Source organism: Megalops cyprinoides, chromosome 1 (assembly GCF_013368585.1).
Source record: "Megalops cyprinoides isolate fMegCyp1 chromosome 1, fMegCyp1.pri, whole genome shotgun sequence".
NCBI lineage: Eukaryota > Metazoa > Chordata > Actinopteri > Elopiformes > Megalopidae > Megalops > Megalops cyprinoides.
This window is the reverse complement of record NC_050583.1, coordinates 5,627,545-5,643,722: the sequence shown is the minus strand read 5'-3', so window position 1 is coordinate 5,643,722 and position 16,178 is coordinate 5,627,545. Positions and strand designations below refer to the sequence as shown.

At 46.4% G+C, this 16,178-nt stretch overlaps 1 protein-coding gene across 1 annotated transcript in view; it reads left to right on the top strand.

The window, feature by feature from the left end:
* The first annotated feature begins 1,514 nt into the window (after positions 1-1,514).
* The window catches only part of LOC118784237 (protein GPR108), a 22,189-nt gene continuing 7,525 nt past the window's right edge, over positions 1,515-16,178 (top strand). Inside the window, exons 1-9 of the mRNA XM_036538327.1 lie at positions 1,515-1,717; positions 4,821-4,943; positions 6,175-6,225; positions 8,150-8,235; positions 8,939-9,012; positions 11,173-11,351; positions 11,911-11,973; positions 12,424-12,525; positions 15,943-16,076. Of these exons, the coding sequence (XP_036394220.1) occupies positions 1,625-1,717; positions 4,821-4,943; positions 6,175-6,225; positions 8,150-8,235; positions 8,939-9,012; positions 11,173-11,351; positions 11,911-11,973; positions 12,424-12,525; positions 15,943-16,076 (905 nt within the window). The 5' untranslated portion in view covers positions 1,515-1,624. The remainder of the gene's footprint in view (positions 1,718-4,820; positions 4,944-6,174; positions 6,226-8,149; positions 8,236-8,938; positions 9,013-11,172; positions 11,352-11,910; positions 11,974-12,423; positions 12,526-15,942; positions 16,077-16,178) is intronic.

The following is a 16,178-nucleotide window of genomic DNA, read 5'->3' as shown; positions in this document are numbered from 1 at the left end:
TGCATATAAAATAAAATGGCATGAATGCAATCTGACTTTGTAATTTAGCGTTATGTGAGCTTCTGTTCATGTAAATGGCAGATAGCATGTCTTTTAAAGTCATTATCATAGAAGTCACCATCAGCAATACAACACAGCAGTTTGGCAATGCCCAACTCCTTCTAGTAGTATAGCAGACTGTAGTATTACTGCCCCCTATTGGTGACATACCACTGCATTGTTACTGTACCCTCATGCCAATATACTGTATCTCCACATTATAACTGCTAAATACTGCCACAAGGGAATTTTGGACAAAATAATTATTACATTACATGACGTTATTGTCTTTTAGCAGATACTCTTAGCCAGAGTGACTTACACAGTCCAGAAACCTTGTTTTCTCTTACACAGACAAGTTTCCAGCAGTTGAGATGTGTCTGTAATTTTCTATGCACAGGCTCACACACAAGTGAAGATCAATGTATATGAAATTTATGCAGTGAGTGTGCATGTGTGCAAGTGCAAAGTATATATGCATGTGACAGTGTTTCTGTAAGGATACCAAGCAAATCAAAAGGGGAAAAAAAATCTACCATGTTAGGAAAGAAATTATTTATGTCTCCATCAAGTGGTCTAAACCATGTGTACACACATGAAGGAAGGTTAGCCTAGCTTGCCCATCTTGATAATACCAGTATCACACAAAATCTGCACAGACAAAAAAAAACAAAAAAAAAACTTTGAATAGGATGAAAATTCACTAGAACCAGTTATCCAATCAATTTCATCATCATCGTTGTCATTTAGCAGACACTCTTATCCAGAGAAATTCACAATTTTATCCATTTAGACGGCTGAACATTTACTGAGGTAGCTGTGGATTAAGTACCTTGCTCAAGGGTACAGCAGCAGTGCCCCAGCAAGGAATCAAACCAGCAACCTTTTAGTTGCAAGCCCCACTCCTTACCACTATGCCATACTGATTTATCAGTTTCTTGCCATTGTTGCCTCAAATGAAGTCAATTTAAGTGAAGCAAACTCACCGAAAAATATACAGATTGCTGTAAGAGATGGGAATACATTTCGGGGTGTTTGTTTTTTTTTATCTTATTTTTTCTCTCAATCCAATCATTTTATTTCAAATAATTTATCCATTAAGTGTGCATATTTTCATGTGCATCTGTGCGAGGTCTTTTTAAAAATATGTTTACTTTTTTAACATTTTACAATACGTTTTTAACATTTGGCAGCAAAGCAGCTACGTGACTACACGTGTGCGAGAGTTATGTCCCATTCGACACCTCGTACCCTTCTACTGCGAATACACGCCCCTGTCCTCTCCACTCCCCTGTGCTACAATGATAACTACTATTGGTTAAAAGCTCCGTCAGTCATTAAAGAGGCGGGCTAAGAGCCAAGGATTCAACAATTCATTGGCTAATTATGCCCACACTCCTCCCACAATGGGCGTGTTTCGCACGGGGTCGCTGTGGTGACGTGTAAGTTCTAACAGAAGCAGGAAGTAACCAGGACGTAGGGAAGGGAAGAGTTTCGGAAATAACAAGCAAGCTGTCTACCCGCTGGAGCCCAAATAATAAGAGCTGTATAAAGCGGACACGTTCGTGTCGTTATATAGAGAGTGATGGCTTTGAATCAAGGGCTTTATTTTCCAGTCTTCGCCGTCGCTCTCGTGTTTGGGGTTTGTGATGCCAGAATACACAAGCTTGTGCTAAAGGTACGTCAGTAGGCTACTTTTTCCCTCCCGCACTCGGCCAGGAGGATGGCGTGCCTGGTGTCGACGTGTTTTTTTCTGTAAAGTCCCGAGTTGGAAGGCTGTTTCGCTGCCATGACACGGACGCCTATAGTTCACGGTGCTAGCTAACTGTGGGTAGCGAGTGATCGCATGGCAGGCTGCGGTTAGTAGGTGGTGTTTATGACTGGCCTCCCAACAAACTGCGCGGTTTTAATTTAACTAGTCTTGTTAGCATGTTGGGCTGGATCGTTAGCGAGAGTGTTTTTGAACTTCAGATAGAGTCGATCTGTTATGAAACGCCGGTTGACGTTTGTCCTTTCAGTAAATGCGGCTAGCTGGCTGCATCGGTTCGGTTAACTGCCGGTCACATGGAAACACGCTCGGCAGCAAGAGAGCTGGGTGCTGTCTTACCACACTGTTTGCTGGCAACACACTGTAGCTACATGGCTAATGTAGACGTCATGATGTCGATATAGTGCACTTGCAAGGATTTCAAATCATGCTTAACGACCCTGGCGTGTGATGTGGGCGTACCCGCGTGGCAGCAGTGTGGCACGGCGCTTAGCGGCAGAGCTTGTAACCAAAAGGTTGCTGGTTCGATTCCCCGCTGGGGTACCGTCGTTGTACCCTCGGGCAGGGTGCATAACCCATATCCACTTAAGTAAACATCCAGCTGTATAAATTGATAACGTAACCTTGTAACCTGTGTCAGTCGTTCTGGATAAGAGCGTATGCTAAATGACAATAATAGATTGTGTCTGGAGCTCACAGCTGCATTGTTAAGAGACTAAGGAAGCAGTTGAGAAATTCACATTTTAAAACAACTATTTAGAGCCACCAGCCAGTTCTTTCCGCGGTTAGCCAAATAGCTGACAGAATTAGGCTGGCCCGCTTTTCAGAAGCTGTCATCCAACATTTGAATAAAGAAAATATGATCGTGGCATTTCCTACTGCGCGTAACTTACCGTCCGACTCCTGAAACAATAGCCCGCTGACCACCGCACGGAATGTATCGACACCCATATGTACTGACGCACTTCAGCAGGAGAGGAACAGGGCGATAAAGCCTACCGCACACAGCACACTGCGCAGTACAACACAGACGAGTGGAGTAAAAAGTCACTTGTGCAAGCACCGATGATGGTGATGTGGAAGGAGAAGCGGCAAACTTGTGCAAACAACCTGTAGCCGTAAAAGATTGCTGCCTGCACTTGCTTTTAGGGTGTGTGTGTGTGCTTCTGTTTCAGTGTCTTGGAAGGGGGGGGGTGGCGAGGATGGTATAGGGGGAAGTTTTAGAGGGCAGGGAATTGAAGGTCACTTGAGGTTTGTAGGCATAGTGGAGCAGGGCAAGGTTGTTTGTCAGGCCAGTTGTTTTGTCGGGGGGGGATTTTTCAGCAGATTATTCAAATCACCAGTCTGGCAAACCATGCATGCATTATTCTCAAGCATCAAACCAGTGGAAGGATCACAGCCATGTCAGGGGTGTGATTAAAAAAAGCTCAGACTGCCCCAGTGCGCAAAAACCTGTTCTCAGACCTCACAATCACCGCAGTGATTGTAAATGAAAGGCATTAATGATAATGTATGGAGGAAGGCTTGGCTTTGGCGTGTAAAAGTAGACCTCACAGTGTCGTCTCTGTCATGCGCAATGGTTGGAAGTCATGGCTACCAGCTGGGGCACAGTGTCACTCAGGCCAAGAGCAACACAAAACAAATGCGTTCTTAAACTTTTTTTTTTTTTTAACCTCACAATTGATGGAGCATCCAAAAAAGTGCAGAGGTTCCCCATGGGACAGAGGGGCGTCCCTTTCATCTCTCCATTTGCGCTCCTTCTGACGCCTGACCGCAACATTCCCCCTCTCCAGTGATGGGAACGTGAAGGGGTGCTTTAATTCTGGCTCCCTGGCCCCGGACGGCATACTTAAGCGCTCTGTATCAGCCCTCGAAAGGCGTTCAGGCATCTGACCTGGGCCAGCTTAGCCACTGTTTTTACAGGAATGTCTCTTTCTGAAAGCTTCTGGTTGGCAGAGTCCGCCCTCCTATCAGCTAAACTCCACTCTGCCTTAATCCCCCAGCATGCACTGCAAGGTTGCTCAGAGAGAATGGTCATGGAGAAATGCATTCTGGGACAGCAGGTGGATTCTGGGACTGATGGCAGGAGAGTTGGGTTAGGCAAGCAAGGGAGAATTCCAGACGAGCTGTTTATCCTCAGTTAATAAAATCAGGGGTTTATTCTTACTGTAGTAAAGGTGGAAACAAATGTACACTCATGAAATTGTGGTTTTGTTGTGCTTTCAGACGGAATGTATATTTGAAGCTCTAGATGATTGTGGGTGCATACCAATACATAACAATGACAAGCAGTTACTACCCAGCACTTAATATTTCTGTGCACAGCCCTGTAGATTGGACTGTGAGTGGTGTTCGATCATATGTATGTATATATCATGGATTATATACCTGCAGGATACCGTCCTCTGTTGTGCTGTCTAATCAAATTGTTAAACTTGTTGTTGTTTGTTATAGCACGTTTTTATTTGCAATGTTGCATTGTCACAAAGCACCGGATAAAATATACTGTGGAGAAACCAGAGAGCCCCGAGCCGGGGGGGGGGTAGAGGATTCTTTCCTGAAACTCACGGAGAGGTTGAATAGAATGCAAACCGTGGAATAGAAATTAGTGGCTGTAAATGAAGTATTCATCAATTCAGTGAATAAATTTGAGGTGTGCGGACACTGAGCAGCAGTGTGGCATAGTGGTGAGGAGTAGGGCTCAGAACTGAAAGGTTGCAGGTTCGATTCCCTGCTGGACCACTGCTGCTGTATCCTTGGGAGAGGTATTTAACCCAGAATTGCCTCAGTAAATATCCAGCTGTATGAATGGATAAAAGGTTACAGTTTATATATATATATATATCTAAGTTGCTTTTGATAGAGTCTGCTAAATGACAATAAAGTAATGTAATATAATGGGTGGAGGGATTGCCTGTGGTGGGCCAATGAGGAGTGGAGTGGGATTCCCTGTCCATTGGCTATTGGTCGTTGCCCATCTCTCATTGGCCGTTCTCTCCTTCTTCCACCCCAGAACGAGACCCGCTTTGTCATCCACCTCAACACGTTCGGCTTCTACGAGAACGGCACCCTGGACGTCAACCTACACGCCCTGCGGATGCCCGCCGAGAAGCAGATCGACTTCACCAAGTATCCTGTGAGTGTCACCGATCCCATAGCGCCCCCTAGCGCCCCTCCCCGCACAGAACAGCAGCCTGTACACTCCAGGCACCGAGCTCCAGGCCAGCGTGTCCTCCACCCTGCTGAGGGTTGGATAGCGTAGCAGAAGAGCCGCGCGGCTGAGGTGCAGCTTGGGAAGCGGGAAGGCAGTGGAGGATGACCACAGATGCTCCGTTTATTATGACCAGATATTCCCCTCCGTGCACTACACGGGTGGCAGTGTAACATAGCAGTGAGGAGCAGGGCTTGTAACAAAAAGGTTGCTTGTTCAATTCCTCACCGGGGCACAGCTGTTGTGCCCTCAGGCAAGGTGCTTAACCCACAGTTGCCTCGGTATTTATCTGCCTATGTAAATGGATAACATTTAAAAATTGGAACCTAAGTAAGTCGCTCTGGATAAGAGCGTCTGCTAAACGGTAGTAACGTAATGTAAAGCTGAAAGTTCTCTCTCTGCTGTAGTTGATGATGTATGTTTTCTGATTTGCTGGCTCGTTCTTGAAGGGGCACAGTCTAAAGGAGGACATCCATAGCTTGCATAGGTGCGCAGACTGCTCCAGAGCCTCTCGGACAGAGGACGGAAAGGACACAGGGGCTGAATATCTGGTCATAGTAAATACAATATCTGTGGTATAACTCAGGCACGCATTGATGCCATCACCAGTGACTGTGGTAGCGTAAGGAACCACGTGATGTTCCCTGGCTGGTAATGCATGTAAGAAGCGATATCTTCCCTTCAGTTCACATACAGTACATTTCAGAATAATATTAAACTATGAAACTATGAAATAACACAAATTATGCAGTGACCAAATATGTGTTATAATCAAATCAAAACTATCATTTCATCATTTTAGATTCTTCAAAATAGCCAGAAAATATTTTTGAAAATTAAAACTTTTTTGGAAAGAAATTCATACATAGGCATTAACTTTACTATTTATATTTGTGTAAGAAACAAATTTTGAGCGTTTAAGCATATGTCTTTATATGAAAATGTCCTTGAATGCATGTTTCCCATTATCTTAATCAGGTGTGTCCAAACTTTTGACTGGTACTGTACATCTACAATCACTACATACATATGACTAGCAAACCAGCTAGCATCAGCCACACAGTGCTAACTGTTGAGTGTTTGCATTAATTGGATGAGTTTGCCCGCAAGGCTGATGGAAAGAAGAACTGTGTCCCTCTGTCTGTTTGCTCCTCAGGTGGGCTTCAGCCTGGCCAAATCCCGGGTGAATGGAGTTCTGTCCTACACTGTGAGTATACTGACCGCTGCTCATGGTCTGTTCCCAGGAACACTGACTGATGCTTACAGTCTGTTCCCAGGAACACTGACTGATGCTTACAGTCTGTTCTCAGGAACACTGACTGATGCTTACAGTCTGTTCTCAGGAACACTGACTGATGCTTACAGTCTGTTCCCAGGAACACTGACTGATGCTAACAGTCTGTGCCCAGGAACACTGACTGATGCTTACAGTCTGTTCCCAGGAACACTGACTGATGCTTACAGTCTGTTCCCAGGAACACTGACCACCGCTTAAGGTCTGTTCACAAGAACACTGACCACTGTTTATGGTTTGTTTACAGGAAAACTGACAGCTGTTTGTAGTTTGTGCACACAAATAACTCACTGCACAAGAAATCTTACCGCTGTTCACAGTTTGTTCACAAGACACTGCAAGGGGTATATGGGTAGATGAGACAGGTGAGAGGGGTATAAAGGTAGGTGAGAGGGGTATATGGGTACATGAGACAGGTGAGAGAGGTGATGGGGGTAAATGGACAGGTGGGAGGGGTATTTTTTTTTTTATTGTCATATGCACAGTAAAGAAACAAGTTCCCTGTACAATGAAATTCTTCCTTTGCCTTCCACTTATGAGTGCCGTTGGGAGTAGAACACAAGAAAACACAAGAATTTAAGAAAGGAAATATATAAAAAAGGTCGGAGAGTGTAAGGAAAAAATAAATAAATAAATAAAGGATATATACATTAAATGTGCAAAAAAGAGGACATCAGTGCAGTGTAGGATGTGGAATGTTGATGCAATGTCAGTTCCATTCCGTTGCACAGTTGGTTGCAGTGTGGGTGTGTATGTGTGAATGTATGCATGGGCTAGGCCGGGGAGGTGTGTATTTGTGTATTTGACCCATTCAAGAGTCTGATGGCTGTTGGATAGAAGCTGGTATATGGGTAGGTGAGACAGGTGAGGGGGTATAAAGGTAGGTGAGACAGGTGAGGGGTATAAAGGTAGGTGAGACAGGTGGGAGGGGTATAAAGGTAGGTGAGACAGGTGAGGGGTATAAAGGTAGGTGAGACAGGTGGGAGGGGTATACAGGTAGGTGAGACTGGTGAGGGGGTATAAAGGTAGGTGAGACAGGTGAGGGGGGTATAAAGGTAGGTGAGACAGGTGAGAGATGTGATGGGGTATATGGACAGGTGGGAGGGGTATATGAGTAGGTGAGACAGGTGAGAGGGGTATATGGGTAGGTGAGATAGGTGGGACGGGTATATGGGTAGTTGAGACAGGTGATGGGGGTATAAAGGTAGATGAGACAGGTGAGGGGTATAAAGGTAGGTGAGACAGGTGGGAGGGGTATAAAGGTAGGTGAGACAGGTGAGGGGTATAAAGGTAGGTGAGACAGGTGGGAGGGGTATACAGGTAGGTGAGACTGGTGAGGGGGTATAAAGGTAGGTGAGACAGGTGAGGGGGGTATAAAGGTAGGTGAGACAGGTGAGAGATGTGATGGGGTATATGGACAGGTGGGAGGGGTATATGAGTAGGTGAGACAGGTGAGAGGGGTATATGGGTAGGTGAGATAGGTGGGACGGGTATATGGGTAGTTGAGACAGGTGATGGGGGTATAAAGGTAGATGAGACAGGTGAGGGGTATAAAGGTAGGTGAGACAGGTGGGAGGGGTATACAGGTAGGTGAGACTGGTGAGGGGGTATAAAGGTAGGTGAGACAGGTGAGGGAGGTATAAAGGTAGGTGAGACAGGTGAGGGGGGTATAAAGGTAGGTGAGACAGGTGAGGGGGGTTTAAAGGTAGGTGAGACAGGTGAGGGGGTATAAAGGTAGGTGAGACAAGTGAGGGGGTATAAAGGTAGGTGAGACAGATGAGGGGGGTATAAAGGTAGGTGAGACAGGTGAGACTCACGCTGTCTGTTCTGTCTGCAGGCGGAGGACACAGAGGAGTGTCTGCTGACCAAAACCAGCAGCGCAGAACCTCTTATGCTCTTCCTCATCGATGTGCACAAGCTCAGGTGAGTCTTCCTGCCACACAGGTGTGCCATACAACGATCACCAGTGTGTGCTAACCTCAGTTTTGTCTGTGTCTGTGTCTGTGTCTGTGTCTGTGTCTGTGTCTGTGTCTGTGTCTGTGTCTGTGTCTGTGTGTGTGTGTGTGTGTGTGTGTGTGAGAGACAGAGACAGAGAGAGAGACAGAGAGAGAGACAGAGAGAGAGACAGAGAGAGAGACAGAGACAGAGAGAGAGACAGAGAGAGAGAGAGAGGGCATCTGTTCATTGTCATTTACAGGGACAGTCAAAAGTTGGGACAAACTTTTCTTTCTTTAGTATTACTCTAAAACATGGAAAATAGTAAAAATAAAGACATCAAAGCTATGAAATAACATGAATGGAATCATGCAGCAACCAAAAAAGTGTTAGAAACAAATCAAAAGTATAATATATAATATATCTATAATATATTTTAGATTCTTAAACGTAACCAGAAAATTTGTTTTAAAATGTGTTAAAAAATGAGAAAGGAATTCATGGATAGGTATCAACTTCACTATATATAGGAATTAAATTTCAACCTTGTAAGCTAAAGCCTTTAGATCAAAATGTCATTGGAATGCATGTTTCCCATTATCTCCATCAGGTGTGTATGTACTGTAAATGTATGGTGCTTTTCTGAGGGTTTGCGCATCCTGAATGTGACTCGTCGCTCCTCTTCCTGCAGGGTGAATGTGCGGTCATTCGTGGAGCAGGACAGTGTTCTGCCTGAGCTGAAGAAGGAGGACATCAAGGACACAGGTCAGTGCAGTTAAATCTACCACTGTCCCCAGGTCAGTGCAGTTAAATCTACCGCTGTCCCCAGGTCAGTGCACTTACCTCTGCCACTGTCCCCAGGTCAGTGCACTTACCTCTGCCACTGTCCCCAGGTCAGTGCACTTACCTCTGCCGCTGTCCCCAGGTCAGTGCAGTTACCTCTGCCACTGTCCCCAGGTCAGTGCACTTACCTCTGCCACTGTCCCCAGGTCAGTGCACTTACCTCTGCGACTGTCCTCAGGTCAGTGCACTTACCTCTGTGACTGTGCTCAGGTCAGTGTAGTTAACTCTCCCGCTGTCCTCAGATCACCATAGGTAACTCTGCCACTGACGTCAGGTCAGTGTAGTTAACTCTGCCACTGACGTCAGGTCAGTGTAGTTAACTCTGCCACTGACATCAGGTCAGTGTGTAGTTAACACTGCCATTGACTTCAGGTCAGTATAGTTAACTGTGCCAGTGTCCTCAGGTCAGTGTATGTCACTTCCCTTAGGTCAGATTTGTTCACCCCTGTTACTGTTCTCAGATTAGTGTAAGTGTAGTCCAATCTTACTTTTCTCTTGCTTCTTTTTATACTTGCTGTATACAATTGTAAGTGAAAAGGTGAACTCCCAGCTGGCTGCCTCGGCCAGCCAGCATGTTTTTATTACTCATATTTGTGTGTTGTTGCCTGTAAAATATTTTTGTGCCTTTGCTGACCACTAGTTTCTGCACTTGTGCACACTGTGAGCAGATTACAGTTGGATATGCATTTAATGTACTGCACCTTTCCAAGTGCATGTAGAAAATGTTGTATGTAGCAACATCTGTTAAATAAAACATGTCTTACTGATATCAATGCTAGTGATTTGTTCTGTTAGGGTCGGACGTTAACTGTAAAAATGTCTGACCTGGAAAAACATCACATATAACCGCCATAAAATAGTATTAAAATGCACAGACACAAAAATAAAAAATAGTTCAAGATGTAAACTTACGTACATATATGTAAATATAGATTGGCACATATATCTATGCGTATCTATACCTCTATGTATCTGTGTGTGTGTGTTTGTATATTAAACACACATGTACTGGGCAATTCCAAACGGGAAGTTCCACAATCCTACATTTAAACTTACATTTATTAATTTGGCAAACGCTTTTATCCTTTCTCTGTTCTCGGAACACTGAGGGAGCGCCTGGCAGCCAATCTCAGAGCAGCTGAAATCGACTTGTGTGTTGAGTCATTTAGCTAACTGTTAACTTTAATCTATGTTTTAATAGTCCTGCTGGCAGCCCTGCCAACTGCCAGTCATTTACGTTACAGACTAACATAAAATTATTTACAATTTCGCCATGAAGAATAGAATGTTTCTGTGTTCTTTGTATCACTTTTGCTCTGCTTTTTTTAACATTTCCACAAACAACAAAAAAAAAACACTTTCTAAATCAGGCAAAAATCATTGCCATCGGTGCAGTTTTGTGTTGGCACATTTTGCCCATAGCCCATCCAAGTCTGGATCAGAGTCAAGCTTTACACTGCATGATTGGGGTGAGGGTTGGGTTGGGGGTGGGGAAGCAGATCTCAGATCTCTTGCCAGTTGCAGAAAGTGCCTCGAGTCTGTCATTTCAGTCCAGCAACAGTCAGACAGCGACTTTTTTATTTTACAAGGGGAATGAAACTTTTATATCTGTGTCCTTGTTTCTGGGAAACGCATCTGAAGCACACGTGGCCTCATTAGCTGTTAGCTTGTGTCGATATCCAGTATTGGAGCGGTAGTTTCAGCATTCGAGCCAGGGACGCCCGTTACCGTGTCTGTTCAGAGACTGAACAAATGTTGCGAAGCAGGCAAGCAGCTGTCCGTAGATGCCCACTATGTGAGCGGCAGTGTAGCATAGTGGTAAGTAGCAGGGCTTGCAACTGAAAGGTTGCCGGTTTGGTTCCCCGCTGGGGTACCGCTGCTGTACCCTTGGGCAAGGTATTAAGTGCCTCAGTAAGAATTCAGTTATTCTAAATTTATAACATGAATAAATTGTAACCTTTGTGAGTCCCTCTAGATAAGACCGTCTGCTAAATGGCAATAATGTCATGTAATGTAGTGATATACTGACTGGATCAGGTACCCGTCTCTCGGGATTGTAAAGTTCTTCCTGTCCTTCCTCAGGGGTACGGGAAAAGAGGGATGCCTCCCCTCCTGTCCAGAGTGGCAACATCAGCATAACAGGGCAGGGAGGAGAGAAGGAGAAGCTACAGGAACCGAAGGAAGGTGACAGAAAGGAGGACGAAAAAACCCCCGCCCAGGCCAAGAAGGAGAAAGTGGCCACTCCGAAACCTGCCCACCAGGTGAGTGTGGGTACCTGTAGTTTAAACAGAAGCTAGGTGTGTGTGCCTGTAGTTTAATTAGAAGCTTGGTGTCTGTGCCTGTAGGTTAAATAGAAGCTAGGTGTGTGCGCCTGTAGTTTAAATAGAAGCTAGGTGTGTGTGCCTGTAGGTTAAATAGAAGCTAGGTGTGTGCGCCTGTAGTTTAAATAGAAGCTAGGTGTGTGTGCCTGTAGGTTAAATAGAAGCTAGGTGTGTGCGCCTGTAGTTTAAATAGAAGCTAGGTGTGTGTGCCTGTAGACTGAGAATTGGTGAGTATATTTACCTTCAATTTGAATCAACACCAGTTTGTGTAATTGTCATTTAAGTAAAGACCATGCAAGTATGTGTGCCTGGTTTTAACAGAAACCAGCTGTGCGTGTACTTGTAGTTATATTAAAGATCAATTAAGTGACTGTAATTTTGATTGAAGCCATATGAGTGTAGTGAAACTACAGGTGAAGGCCTGTAGCTTTGGCGTGTGCCAGGTGTGTGATTCCTGTAGATCAGTCACAAACTCACAGACGGCCATTACCTCCTGCAGATGACGAAGATCGATGGGATGACCTTTGACCTGCACAAAAATGGCGACTCCTACAACTTCAGCGTGAGTCCAGAAATTCTCACCCCCTCTTCTTCAATGGGAGTATGAGGAAAGTGGGGTCGACATCCGCGCTGCGGTTGGCTGGAATGGCGTGGCAGTTAAACGTTTGTCCTTGCTATTTGGGGACTTGTGGTTTTTAAATTTTAACAGAACCTCTTGATCCTATTTGGCCAATCCCCCAGCCGAGTAACCAGCATAGAAAATGGGAAAAGGGAGCTTCTCTGGAAGCTCAGGTAGCCCCAGTGGTTGTAGGGGTGATTTTAATTTGCAAGCTGATCTGTCTAGCGCAGACGATGTGAGAGTTTTCCCTTTCGGTTACTTGCAAAATGTGCAAATAAAGCTGAGTTAAATTTGAAATTGTCTTTCCTCCCTCCTTCTCTCCCTCTTCCCCCCTTCCCCCTTCACTGTCTGTCTCTCTTTCCTTCCCTTTCCCCCTCTCTGCCTCTCTCTCAGTTCCATATGAAGATCGGCTCTCTGGCAGAAGGCCTGTACAACCTTAACTTCCACAGCTGCTACAACATGCGTCCTGCTGCCAGCACCCCCTACAGCCTCAGTGTGAGTGCAGTGGTGTTCCTATCATTGTCTCCACATTACTGCTGATAGCAGTGCTATTGTGTGCCTGTCTAGCTGTCTCTGTGTGTTTGTGTCTGTGTGCCTGTGTCTACGTGTGTATCTGGCTGTGTGTTTGTGTCTGTGTGCCTGTGTCTACGTGTGTATCTGGCTGTGTGTTTGTGTCTGTGTGCCTGTGTGCCTTTGTCTGCGTGTGTATCTGGCTGTGTGTTTGTGTCTGTGTGCCTGTGTCTGCGTGTGTATCTGGCTGTGTGTTTGTGTCTGTGTGCCTGTGTCTGCGTGTGTATCTAGCTGTGCGTTTGTGTCTGTGTGCCTGTGTGCCTGTGTCTGCGTGTGTATCTAGCTGTGCGTTTGTGTCTGTGTGCCTGTGTGCCTGTGTCTACGTGTGTATCTGGCTGTGTGTTTGTGTCTGTGTGCCTGTGTGCCTTTGTCTGCGTGTGTATCTAGCTGTGTGTTTGTGTCTGTGTGCCTGTGTCTGCGTGTGTATCTAGCTGTGTGTTTGTGTCTGTGTGCCTGTGTGCCTGTGTCTACGTGTGTATCTGGCTGTGTGTTTGTGTCTGTGTGCCTGTGTGCCTTTGTCTGCGTGTGTATCTAGCTGTGTGTTTGTGTCTGTGTGCCTGTGTCTGCGTGTGTATCTAGCTGTGCGTTTGTGTCTGTGTGCCTGTGTGCCTGTGTCTGCGTGTGTATCTAGCTGTGCGTTTGTGTCTGTGTGCCTGTGTGCCTGTGTCTACGTGTGTATCTGGCTGTGTGTTTGTGTCTGTGTGCCTGTGTGCCTGTGTCTACGTGTGTATCTGGCTGTGTGTTTGTGTCTGTGTGCCTTTGTCTGCGTGTGTATCTAGCTGTGTGTTTGTGTCTGTGTGTCTGTGTGCCTGTGTCTGCGTGTGTATCTAGCTGTGCGTTTGTGTCTGTGTGCCTGTGTGCCTGTGTCTGCGTGTGTATCTGGCTGTGTGTTTGTGTCTGTGTGCCTTTGTCTGCGTGTGTATCTAGCTGTGTGTTTGTGTCTGTGTGCCTTTGTCTGCGTGTGTATCTAGCTGTGTGTTTGTGTCTGTGTGTCTGTGTGCCTTTGTCTGCGTGTGTATCTAGCTGTGCGTTTGTGTCTGTGTGCCTGTGTGCCTGTGTCTACGTGTGTATCTAGCTGTGCGTTTGTGTCTGTGTGCCTGTGTGCCTGTGTCTGCGTGTGTATCTGGCTGTGTGTTTGTGTCTGTGTGCCTGTGTGCCTGTGTCTGCGTGTGTATCTAGCTGTGCGTTTGTGTCTGTGTGCCTGTGTGCCTGTGTCTGCGTGTGTATCTGGCTGTGTGTTTGTGTCTGTGTGCCTGTGTCTACGTGTGTATCTAGCTGTGCGTTTGTGTCTGTGTGCCTGTGTGCCTGTGTCTATGTGTGTATCTAGCTGTGCGTTTGTGTCTGTGTGCCTGTGTGCCTGTGTCTACGTGTGTATCTAGCTGTGCGTTTGTGTCTGTGTGCCTGTGTGCCTGTGTCTGCGTGTGTATCTAGCTGTGCGTTTGTGTCTGTGTGCCTGTGTGCCTGTGTCTACGTGTGTATCTAGCTGTGTGTTTGTGTCTGTGTGCCTGTGTGCCTGTGTCTACGTGTGTATCTAGCTGTGTGTTTGTGTCTGTGTGCCTGTGTCTGTGTGTGTATCTAGCTGTGTGTTTGTGTCTGTGTGCCTGTGTGTACTTGTGTGTCTAGCTGTGTGTTTGTGTCTGTGTGCCTGTGTGCCTGTGTCTGCGTGTGTATCTGGCTGTGTGTTTGTGTCTGTGTGCCTTTGTCTGCGTGTGTATCTAGCTGTGTGTTTGTGTCTGTGTGCCTTTGTCTGCGTGTGTATCTAGCTGTGTGTTTGTGTCTGTGTGCCTGTGTGCCTGTGTCTACGTGTGTATCTAGCTGTGTGTTTGTGTCTGTGTGCCTGTGTCTGTGTGTGTATCTAGCTGTGTGTTTGTGTCTGTGTGCCTGTGTGTACTTGTGTGTCTAGCTGTGTGTTTGTGTCTGTGTGCCTGTGTGCCTGTGTCTGCGTGTGTATCTGGCTGTGTGTTTGTGTCTGTGTGCCTTTGTCTGCGTGTGTATCTAGCTGTGCGTTTGTGTCTGTGTGCCTGTGTGCCTTTGTCTGCGTGTGTATCTGGCTGTGTGTTTGTGTCTGTGTGCCTGTGTCTACGTGTGTATCTAGCTGTGTGTTTGTGTCTGTGTGCCTTTGTCTGCGTGTGTATCTAGCTGTGTGTTTGTGTCTGTGTGTCTGTGTGCCTGTGTCTACGTGTGTATCTAGCTGTGTGTTTGTGTCTGTGTGCCTGTGTGCCTGTGTCTGCGTGTGTATCTAGCTGTGTGTTTGTGTCTGTGTGCCTTTGTCTGCGTGTGTATCTAGCTGTGTGTTTGTGTCTGTGTGTCTGTGTGCCTGTGTCTACGTGTGTATCTAGCTGTGTGTTTGTGTCTGTGTGCCTGTGTGCCTTTGTCTGCGTGTGTATCTAGCTGTGTGTTTGTGTCTGTGTGCCTGTGTGCCTGTGTCTACGTGTGTATCTAGCTGTGTGTTTGTGTCTGTGTGCCTGTGTGCCTGTGTCTACGTGTGTATCTAGCTGTGTGTTTGTGTCTGTGTGCCTGTGTGCCTGTGTCTACGTGTGTATCTAGCTGTGTGTTTGTGTCTGTGTCTACGTGTGTATCTAGCTGTGTGTGTGTGTGTAGAGTGTGTGTTTATAAGCCTGTGCGTGTGTGCATGTGAGTGCGTCCTCATAGGCGTGTGTGTATAAGCCTGTGTGTGTGTGTGTGTGTGTCTGTGTAAAAGCGTGTCAGAGTGTGTCAAAAACTCAGTTTCAGCACTGCCTCTGTCCATAAGAAGGTGAGCGACACAGTGCAGGAGCAGAGAGCTTTCAGCAGGATGTTACAGCAGCCAGCCTGGTGTGCAGCGGCGCTAAAGAGCAGGGCTTACAAACCGAACCCTGCAGCTTCCATTCTCAGGTGTGGCGCTGCAGTTGTGCCCTTGGGCAAGTTGCTCAACCTGTAAATATCCATACTCTGGAGAAGGATGTTTGCTGAGCTAATCTGTATAATGCCTGCAGTTTGCTAATGCAGGAAGCAGGCAGTGTTTGGTTAATGCTTGAGCATGCAGAGTATTCCTGTAGGTGTTTTGAGGGGCAGGTGGTAGATCAGTGGGCTGTGTTGTGTAAGTAGGAATATACTTGAGGTGAGAAAGAACAGGCTTCAGTACCACAGTAGGAGGGGTTTATGTGTGTGAGACAGATGCGGTGCTTGTGTGTTTTGTGTGAGAGAGATGGAGTGAGTGTGTGTTTTTGTGTGTGCGAGAGAGAGAGAGAGAGAGAGAGAGAGAGAGAGAGAGAGAGAGAGAGAGAGAGAGAGAGAGAGAGAGAGAGAGGGAGAGAGGGAGAGGGAGAGATGGGTGTGATTGTCACTGTTGCTGTCCCTCAGGTGGAGATCATAGAGAAGAACCCCGGGGGTTACCTGTCTGCGGCGGAGATCCCCCTCCCCCTCCTCTACATCAGCATGGCGGCCATCTTCTTTACCGCTGCGGTGGTGTGGGTGTACACTCTCATGAAGCACAGGTGAGCCCACCTGCAGCACAGGAGGAAACGAGACACCCTCCACATGCCCAGCTCCGCCCACTAAAGGGAGAGCGAGACACACCCTCTGTGTCCAGCTCCTCC